The sequence below is a fragment of the Geospiza fortis genome, unplaced genomic scaffold (genome assembly GCF_000277835.1).
Source record: "Geospiza fortis unplaced genomic scaffold, GeoFor_1.0 scaffold66, whole genome shotgun sequence".
Classification (NCBI taxonomy): Eukaryota; Metazoa; Chordata; class Aves; order Passeriformes; family Thraupidae; genus Geospiza; species Geospiza fortis.
Window position 1 is genome coordinate 2,572,197 of NW_005054312.1, and position 8,425 is coordinate 2,580,621.

Below are 8,425 nucleotides of genomic sequence, written 5' to 3' on the forward strand. Positions count from 1 at the left end.
GCCGCCACACAAAGGCAGCAGCTCCGCGCCCTCCGCTCCGCTCCGCAGGTGAGTGTGGCCCCACACACAGCTCTCGGGCTCGGGCCCCACCGAGATGGGCGCCCCGGGCGAGGCGAGCGGCGACCGTCCATCACCTCCCCAGGGAGGCGGCAGTCATCCAGGCTGAGGGCTCCCCGGAGCGGGAAGGGGCTTTGCCGGGGTGGGGGATAGGCTCCGGCTGGGGAGGACCTGCAGAAAAGGGCGACTGGGGCCAAAGGACCGAGGCGGTGCCCGCCGGTGCGGGATCGCCTGAGAGGAGCCACGGAAGAGCCTTGAGATGCAGAAGGATGGAGTTTCGTAGGGAGTCAGGGCTCCTCGAGAGCAGACGGGTTGAGTCAGTGGCCCGGTATCCTATCCCCCCATTTCTCCGGGTAAGCACCCCACACTGGTTCGGGGAGAACTCAGCTGGTGGAGATCCTTCGATCGGAGCCCGGGGAGCTGCCCCGGAGCGGGGATCGACCACTGCCCGCCTCTCCGGAGGCTCTACGGGGGCTCACGGCACCGCATCTACCATGAGGAGGGAGCAGAGGGCAGAGGTGCGGAAGGGCGCTGCCTCCTCCCCTCTCTGCCCTCAGCGTAGGGATAGAACCCTTTTCCCTTGGAGCACCTTCTCTTCACTGCGAGGTGAGACCGCCTGCTGGAGAGCCCCACAGCCCCCGTGCTTCCCTCAGCACCTCTAGGAAAGCCTCCCGGCCGTGCCAACGCCTTGGCTCGCGGGCACACGCTCGGTGTCCCCTTTCCAGGCGGCAGGGAACTTCCTACTGTGGCGGTGCTTGTCGCTCCAGGCCACGGGCTTCCCGAGCGCTGGGCTGGCTCCTCGGGTGCCGGGCTGCCCCCCGGAGAGGGCGCAGCAGCCCTGCGCCCACCACTGCTAGAGCCAACTGCAATTTGAGCCGAGTAAAGCCGAGCCGAGAGGTCCCACTCCTGGAAAAGGGCTGTGAGGGAGGGTGGACAGCCCAGCCGCCTCTCCGTTCCGGGAGCGCATGGGGTCAGCATTGAGGGATTAGGAGCTGCGGAGGATGTGTGGGCTGCACTGGGAGAAGTCGGTGGCACTACCTGCCCCGGAATGGTGTCTGGAGAGAGATCCAAGCTTTCCCATTGCAATAGTGGGTATTTGAGCTCTGCTTCAGCTTCACCAGGTGATTTTTCTTCTTTGAGCTTCAGCTTCACCAGGTGATTTAATTTTTCTTTTTAGAGCTAATCTAGATCATAAAAACCCAGAGCAGCTAGAGGAGGGGGAGGGGAGAACAGAGACTGATATTATGTGAGAGCCAGCCAGCATCTGAGGAGGAGAGAAGCCAGGGCCCCGCAGGGACGCAGGAGGAGTAGGGCTCTGCGAGCATGCCTGAAGGTGCTGTCAGCCCAGCCAGGAAAAACTCTTGTTTGCCTGGCTGTTTGGAAAACCAGTTGGGGAACTTTACTCCCTTTTCCTTATGAATGCTTTAGGATGAGCCATGACTGAAGGTCCCTGCAGACCTTTGCCTGGGGAAGGTGACGTGCTGGGCTGAGCCTGGGAGCAAATTCAGGGGTCCCTGGGGCTGTAGTTGGTCATCTCCTCAGAGAGCATCCCTCAATTTATGTGGGCAGGGCCCCACTGCACCCGTGGCAAACAGAGGAAGTCTGTGCCTGGAGGTGAGGCAGGAGTGAGCACAGCAGCTGGGGCTGACTGCCCTGGAGAAGACCATGTCAGAAGGGCCTGAGCAGAAGGTGCTGGGCTGGGAGGTAGGTGCAAGGAGCACAGGGAAATGCTCTGCAGCAAAGGATGGGAGAAGTTAACAGAATATGTGAAACAAGGGTGATGGTGTGAATAATGTGGATGTCAGAGGAGCTACCCCATAAAAGCCGCTGCAGAAAGTGGGACAGCCATGTGTGTAAGTCAGCTCAGTTCCAGCCTTGTCATCTGTAACCAGCCCATCTTGGCTGAGCCCTTGTCGCCTTTGAAGGCAGATGGGTGGGAGCAGAACTGAGCTGTGCTGTGCTCGGCAGGATGGCTCCCAGCCGGGTTGGGTGAGGGGAAAGGCAGATCTCAGCCCACAACTGTGCCCTCAGCCAGCCATTCTGTGTAATTCCCTGTGACAGTTCAATGCAGAGCAAAGCTGGCAGCTTGGCGGCGGATGCATGAAAGGTGAGTGCACTGGAGCCTGAGTAATGTGGGATGCTGCTCTCTCTGGCATGCTGCCCAGAGAGCCCAGGGGAGGGAGCAAACGCTGATCCCGGGCTCTTCCCTTCATGTATGTCCCCTGGGGCCTGTGGTTCATCCTGTCCTCTACAGCCCGATTCTGCAAAGCTCTGCCCAGAGCCAGGGCAGGTGCCATGTGTTTTCTGGATGGCTGCTGCCACACAGATATGGGTGGCATCTTAAAAGGCTTTGGGGGAACAGGGATGGGGTCTCCAGATTTCAAATGCTGGCTCTGCATGCCTGCACTCCTGTTCCCACTGCGAGCAGGATCTGGGACCCCAGTGTGGCCAGCAACCTCCCCCAGAGTCTCGTGGTGGCAGCCAGAGAGGAGCTGTCACATGGTCTAAGGCCACTGGGGCGGGGGACAGGGCTCAATCCCCAGAGCTGAACCCTTATGTGTGTGCACCCTTGTCCCCAGCCTGCTCCCAGGTGTGTGCACACCCGCTCACCCCCTGCATGCATGGGCGGCATGGGCAGCAGGCTCCATCCCTCCAATGAGCTCCCACATTGGTGGATGCTTTTTTTGGTGTTTAATCCACTGATATAACATTCAGACCTCTCATGAAAGCAGGTTTGTTTTCCTGGGCTTTTTTCCTTCTCCCTGGCATCCTCTGGAACTGGAGTAAGGTACTATGGGAGCTGTGTTCCCTGGCCCCAAGGCTCTTTGGTATGGGGCAGCAGCCTGCTGGGTCATGGATAAAGGATCCACAGAGAAATATGAGGGTAAGGGCTGGCAAGTGTAGGTCCTTCCCCAGATGCTGTGTGGGCTGTGGGGTTCCCATGGAGAGCATTTCGACCACATACAGGGCATTGGGGTGGCTGCAGGGGTGGGAACAATCTCTCAGCCCTGCAGCTCCCTGGTGGGAGGCAGTTGTTGAGGTACACAATTAACCTTCCTGTTGCAATTAGTGAACATATTCTACTGGGTGGCAACAAGCAGGGCACAGGGGCGTACACACACATGCAGGTGAGTGTGTGCTACTCCTGTCTTACACAGGCTGCCCACAGCCCACCATGCCCCTCCTCGACACCACACTGCACCCCAGCCTCCCACCCACCCAACTCTCTCCTTCCTCCACAGGCAGGATGCAGGTTCGGAGTCTCTTCCTCCTCCTGGTGCTGATCCTGGTGGCTGCCACCGCCGAGGCCAGCAAGAACAAGAAAGGTGAGGGGCAGCTTGGGGCAGGGGGGCAGTGGGGCAGAGTGGGGCACGCTCCCCTGTCCCTGCAGAGAGCACCCACTCCACTTTTCCGCACAGAAAAGGCAAAGAAGGATGGCTCCAAGTGCGAGGACTGGCGCTGGGGACCCTGTGTTCCCAGCAGTAAGGACTGTGGCCTGGGCTACCGCGAGGGAACTTGCAAAGATGAGAGTAAGAAGCTCAAGTGCAAGATCCCCTGCAACTGGAAGAAGAAATTTGGAGGTGAGTACATGGAGGTGGGGACCACCCTGTGCTGGGTGACCGGGGCTAATGTCACACCAGGTCCTGGCGAGTTCTGATGACTCTCCCCTCTCATCCAGCTGACTGCAAGTACAAATTTGAGAGCTGGGGAGGCTGCAGTGCTCAGACAGGCCTGAAGACTCGCTCCGGAATCCTGAAGAAAGCCCTGTACAATGCCCAGTGTGAGGAGACTGTCTATGTGACCAAGCCCTGCTCCTCCAAGATCAAGTCGAAGTCCAAAGGTCAGTTCCCACCACTCATGTCCCCAGAAGGGTCCTGTGGCAACCCTGGCCAGGGGTTTTTCAGAGGTACCTTGGCCTGTTGGAGTTGGCTTTGCTGGATTTTGTAGGATGCTCTTTCCTTTGCACTGTGAAGTCCAGCTGCTGGCAGGGTGGGAGGTGCTACTAGGAAAAACCCTGGTCCCCACACAAACCACTGCCATCTTTGGTGGGATGGGGATTCCCTGCTCTCCTCACTAGGACTGGTGCAAAAGGTGGTTTGGCATGGCAGGAGGCTGCCTGCAGGGACACAGCCACTGCGCCGTGCTCAGCTAGCCATGCTGGCTATGATTCTACCACAGCAGTGTCTGGGGACTGTGAGCTGCCAGCAGATGCACTAACTCTTGTCTCCTGTGCTTCTTGAATGCAGCAAAGAAAGGCAAGGGGAAGGACTAGAGCAGGAAACCAGCGTCCTCATCGGCCCCTCAACATGGTGCCTACAGGACTGGATGTCCAGCTGTAGCTGGCCCACACTACAGTCTTCCTCCTCCTATCCTTACTCCTTCCCATGACCTCCTCTTTCACTGAGATGCCTTGTTTTAATCATTAGTGTTGTAGAGAGCAAACCTACCCACCCTGCAGGATAGGCTGCCTCCTTCCTTGCTGCCCCATGGGCACTACTAGTGCATCCTGCTCACCTCCTCTGGGCTGGGTTCACTGGGATGTGCTCAGAGAGCTGGGATGGAACACACATTTTTCCACCCTCCAGCACAAATGAGCTGCCTTTAGCACATATTTTTGCAAGCCCAGGAGCCTCCTTGCTCCTCCATCAGGTACCAGTGCCAGAGGGAAGGGCTGGGTGTTGAATGCCGGAGTAACCCCATCACTGAAGCTTCTCACTCAGGACTGCTCTCACCTCAGGGGGTTTATTCGAGCATCCCTTTGGCTGAGGCATGACTTACCTGCAGCAGTTGAGGAAAACACAACCATCACCCTGAGAAGCAATTTTGTCTCCTCTCCGTCACTTGTAACCATGTGTGTAACCATGCTGGGGCTGCAGCCCCTCTGCCTTTGCCATGCCAACACCAGCACTGGGTGGGAGCTCTCCTTTTGGATTTTTTCTTTTTCTTTTCCAATAAAAATATTAAAAAAAAATCAGAATTCTCCTGTTGTCCCCACAAGGTGCTGCTGTGCTGGAAACCCCAGCAGACCCCAGTTTTGCTGACCCCACTGGCACCAGCAGTGAAGTTACCATGCAGCTGGCCTGGCTGCCACATGCACATGGTCCTGGACAAAGCACCAGACCTCACAGCCTCTTTGCAACAATGCTTCCGGTTGCCCCTCTTTACTCTTGGCAGAAGGGATGGGCTGCCGGAAATGTCACCAGTGGGTGACACTGGGAAGCAGGGAAGGAGCCACCCGGGTGATGACTCATTCATTCCTCACACTATGGACATTAGTTTCCTGGTCCAAGGTCTTTATTTGTCTTGGAGTGTGTTGGGCTGCAGTTGTAACTATTTAAAAATACCCAGAAACCCACCAGGCATTTTGGGTACCCCTAAAGGCAGTGATGGAGGGGCTCCCATCTGGGTTGGGGCAGCCTTTCTGCAGGTTGCACCCTGGCATGATGACGGGAAGGACATATGGACACAGAGTTTGCCAGTGCTCGAGTGGCCCCATCCCATCTCTTGCCTGCACCTGGCTTTGGGAGAAGCTGGGTAGCAGCCCCAGGGCGCTCTGGGCTGCACACAGGGGTGGCTGGGAGGAGGCTGGAGATGCTGGCTGAAGCCCGCATGCTGAGGGCTCTGCCACAACAACCATGACAGCGTTACATCCATGTACAAAGCTCAGCAACCGGCTCCTTTGGCCTCCCTGGAGGGGCCCCCTGCACTCGGGGCAGGAGGGGGCTGGAGGCCACCACCATCCTCTCCTGCCTCCAGAGCCATGCATCAGGCCTCCCACACCCACTGCAGGGAGAGCGGGGACCTGCTTGTGGCCCAGATGAGACACGGGGCCCCTTGGCCACATTGCAGACCCTCTTCCCACCCTTCTGAGACCCCCAGGTCTCCGCTGTCTCTCCCAAGGACAGTTATTTTCACAGTCACTGCTGCCAACTACTCAGGGTCCCCATTCCCCCAGGGCTGTGGAACGAAGTCCTGCACCACACCAGGGCTTTTCTTTCCAGTTTAGTTTCCATCACTGTCGGAGGCAACTGGGTTTCACACTTCTTACCCAGGAGTGAAATCCTTGGTTTATCTGTCTGTCTTTCCAGCAAATTGCTGTCTGAGGGCAGAAAGGACGTGAAGGGGAGAGCAGAGCCAGAGCCCAGGGAAAAATTCTGCCCCAGGGCCCTGGGTGAGGATGCCCAATGGCACTCTCAAGGGAAAGGAAGCATCTTGCCACATCTGTTAGGGTCCAATCTTGACTGCCTTCACAGGGGGCCTGCCTGGGCCAGCAGGACTCCCCATTAGCCTGCCTGAGCCAGCCTGGTCCAAGATGTCTAGCAAATGTTTGACCCTGGTTTCTTTTCATTTCTTGGGTAATAAACGCTTTATAAGCCAATGGAAAGCATCCAGCATTAGCCCATCTGCATGCAGACAAGCTCTGATGCCATGGAGATGGTCAGCTGGGGAAAAAGGTACATCCAGTCTTAGGAGAAACACTGATGCCATTTGGCCAATCTGAAGAGCATGGAGCTGGGAAGGGCTCCTGGTGACCACATCTCCTCTTGCCTCTGGCCTTCCCGCTGGCTCCCTGAGCTAGTCCCCAGGCCCGGGGTGACTGGAAGGACCTGTAGCTCAGAAATGCCTTGGATTTTTGTCAGCGTTGGATGAAGGGCATCCTCTGCAATCACTGCACAGTCTGCACTGTTGTGAGTGGTGAGCAGAAGGACCCCCGCCGGCAAACAAGGCAAAGGGAAGGGTTTCCATAAGGATACTGAAGTGGTCCCTGAGTACCAGTTTATCTGGCTGTGCCAATGTTCCTGTACTGGCACATGAGAAGGTGCTTGAAGGTTTTCTTGAAAGTGGCATTGCAGAGGGCATAGCAGGCTGGGTTGATGGTGCTGTTGACATAGCAGAGCCAGTAGCCAATGGACCACACTGTTTCGGGCACGCAGGTCTCACAGAAGGTGTTAATGAGGACCATCACGTTGTAGGGTGCCCACGTGAGTATGAAGGCCAGCAGGATGGCAAATATGGTGCGGGTGACTTTCTTCTCCCGGGCAGCCATCTGGCGCTTCTTCCGTACTTGGCTCCTGGCGATGCTGGCAAACTTCCTGGCAACATTGACTGGGCGGCTGTTGGCCAGGGAGTTGTGGTTAGAGGCACCTGACTTAGCTGGGATGATCTCAATGGCAGTGACGCATTCAGACCCAGTCTGCTTGGTGACAATCTTAATCTTGGACCACTTGGAAGTTGGGTTCACCCGGGGGTTGGCTGGACTCTGTCCTTGCCCTGCTGGCAAGGCTTCTGCTGTGGGCTTGTCTTTTGTGGTCTGGGTCATGCTGACGGTGCTGGACTCATTGGATGTCTCCTTCTCCTCCTGATGGCCAGTGGCCTCTGTCTGTGCAGATGGCTGGTCATCCACTTTCCCATTCCTCACCTCCTCCTTCACCTCCATGGCCCTCTTGGGAGAATTATTGTTGTTCTGTTTGACCATTGAGGGGCCCTTGAGGAATCTGAGGGACTTGGTTTTCCTCTCTTTCCTGCTCTCAGGCTTGTGCCTCCTTACCCTGCTTCTGCTGGCCAGGGAGATGTGGATGTACAGCACCGTCATGATGACCACAGGCAGGTAAAAAGCAGCAATGGCTGTGCCAAATGTGACCGCTGGGTTGGAGAGGAACTGGATGTAACATTCCCTCTCAGGGACTGTCCTCTTGCCCACAATGAACTGCCAGAACAAGATGGCAGGTGCCCAGAGAATGAAGGACAATATCCATGCGGCCGCAATCATTAGCCCTGCCATCTTGGTGGTCCTCCTGGCTGGGTACGTCAGGGGCTTGGTGACGCAGAAGTACCGGTCAAAGCTGATGATGAGCAGGTTCATGACAGAGGCGTTGCTCACCACATAGTCCAGAGCCAGCCACAGGTCGCACACCACAGCCCCCAGTGGCCAGTAGCCTTTGATGATGTAGACCGTGTAGAGGTTCATGGAGAAGACCCCGATGATGAGGTCTGCGCAGGCCAGGCTGAAGAGGAAATAGTTGTTGACAGTCTGGAGCTGGCGGTTCACCTTGATGGAGAGCATCACCAGGATGTTCCCCACCACGGTGACAAGGCTGAGTGAGCCAGTGACAGTGGCGATGAAAACCAGCTCCACTGTCTTGTAGTTGGTGGGAGGCTGCACGGCCACCTCGGAGTGGTTGCCCAGGGTGAAGTTGTCATAGGTCAGGTTGGCCATCTTTGCCTGCCAGGGCTGAGCAGAGAGGTTGTGCATGGGATCTGCAAGGAGAGCGAGGACAGAAAGGGAGAATATCAGACCTGCCAGCCTGTCCTGGCATCATTTCCTCAGTTTCCCAGGCCAGCACTGCTGTTGACTAGTGCTCAAAAA

The 8,425-nt window shown here is 56.9% G+C and overlaps 2 protein-coding genes across 2 annotated transcripts; one reads left to right on the forward strand and one right to left on the reverse strand.

Moving 5' to 3' along the window:
• Window positions 1-6: 6 nt before the first annotated feature.
• Window positions 7-5,029, forward strand: MDK (midkine). The gene is made up of 5 exons (XM_005419434.2): window positions 7-48; window positions 3,300-3,383; window positions 3,477-3,638; window positions 3,737-3,898; window positions 4,305-5,029. The coding sequence occupies exons 2-5, from the start codon at window positions 3,305-3,307 to the stop codon at window positions 4,328-4,330; spliced, it is 429 nt and encodes a 142-aa protein (XP_005419491.1). The 5' UTR covers window positions 7-48; window positions 3,300-3,304; the 3' UTR covers window positions 4,331-5,029.
• Window positions 5,030-5,376: 347 nt separating this feature from the next.
• On the reverse strand, window positions 5,377-8,311 carry CHRM4 (cholinergic receptor muscarinic 4). Its single transcript, XM_031055783.1, has one exon. It carries the CDS (start codon window positions 8,309-8,311, stop codon window positions 6,836-6,838), a length of 1,476 nt encoding a protein of 491 aa, XP_030911643.1. The 3' UTR covers window positions 5,377-6,835.
• Window positions 8,312-8,425: the final 114 nt, after the last annotated feature.

What these genes read in the sequence shown, in the direction of transcription:
- MDK (XM_005419434.2), top strand. Translation starts at nt 3,305, where the DNA reads ATGCAGGTTCGGAGTCTCTTCCTCCTCCTGGTGCTGATCCTGGTGGCT. An exon ending in CTGGAAGAAGAAATTTGGAG is followed by an intron (nt 3,639 to 3,736) that starts GTGAGTACATGG and finishes CCTCTCATCCAG; the next exon opens with CTGACTGCAAGTACAAATTT. An exon ending in GATCAAGTCGAAGTCCAAAG is followed by an intron (nt 3,899 to 4,304) that starts GTCAGTTCCCAC and finishes TCTTGAATGCAG; the next exon opens with CAAAGAAAGGCAAGGGGAAG.
- CHRM4 (XM_031055783.1), bottom strand. Translation starts at nt 8,311, where the DNA reads ATGCACAACCTCTCTGCTCAGCCCTGGCAGGCAAAGATGGCCAACCTG.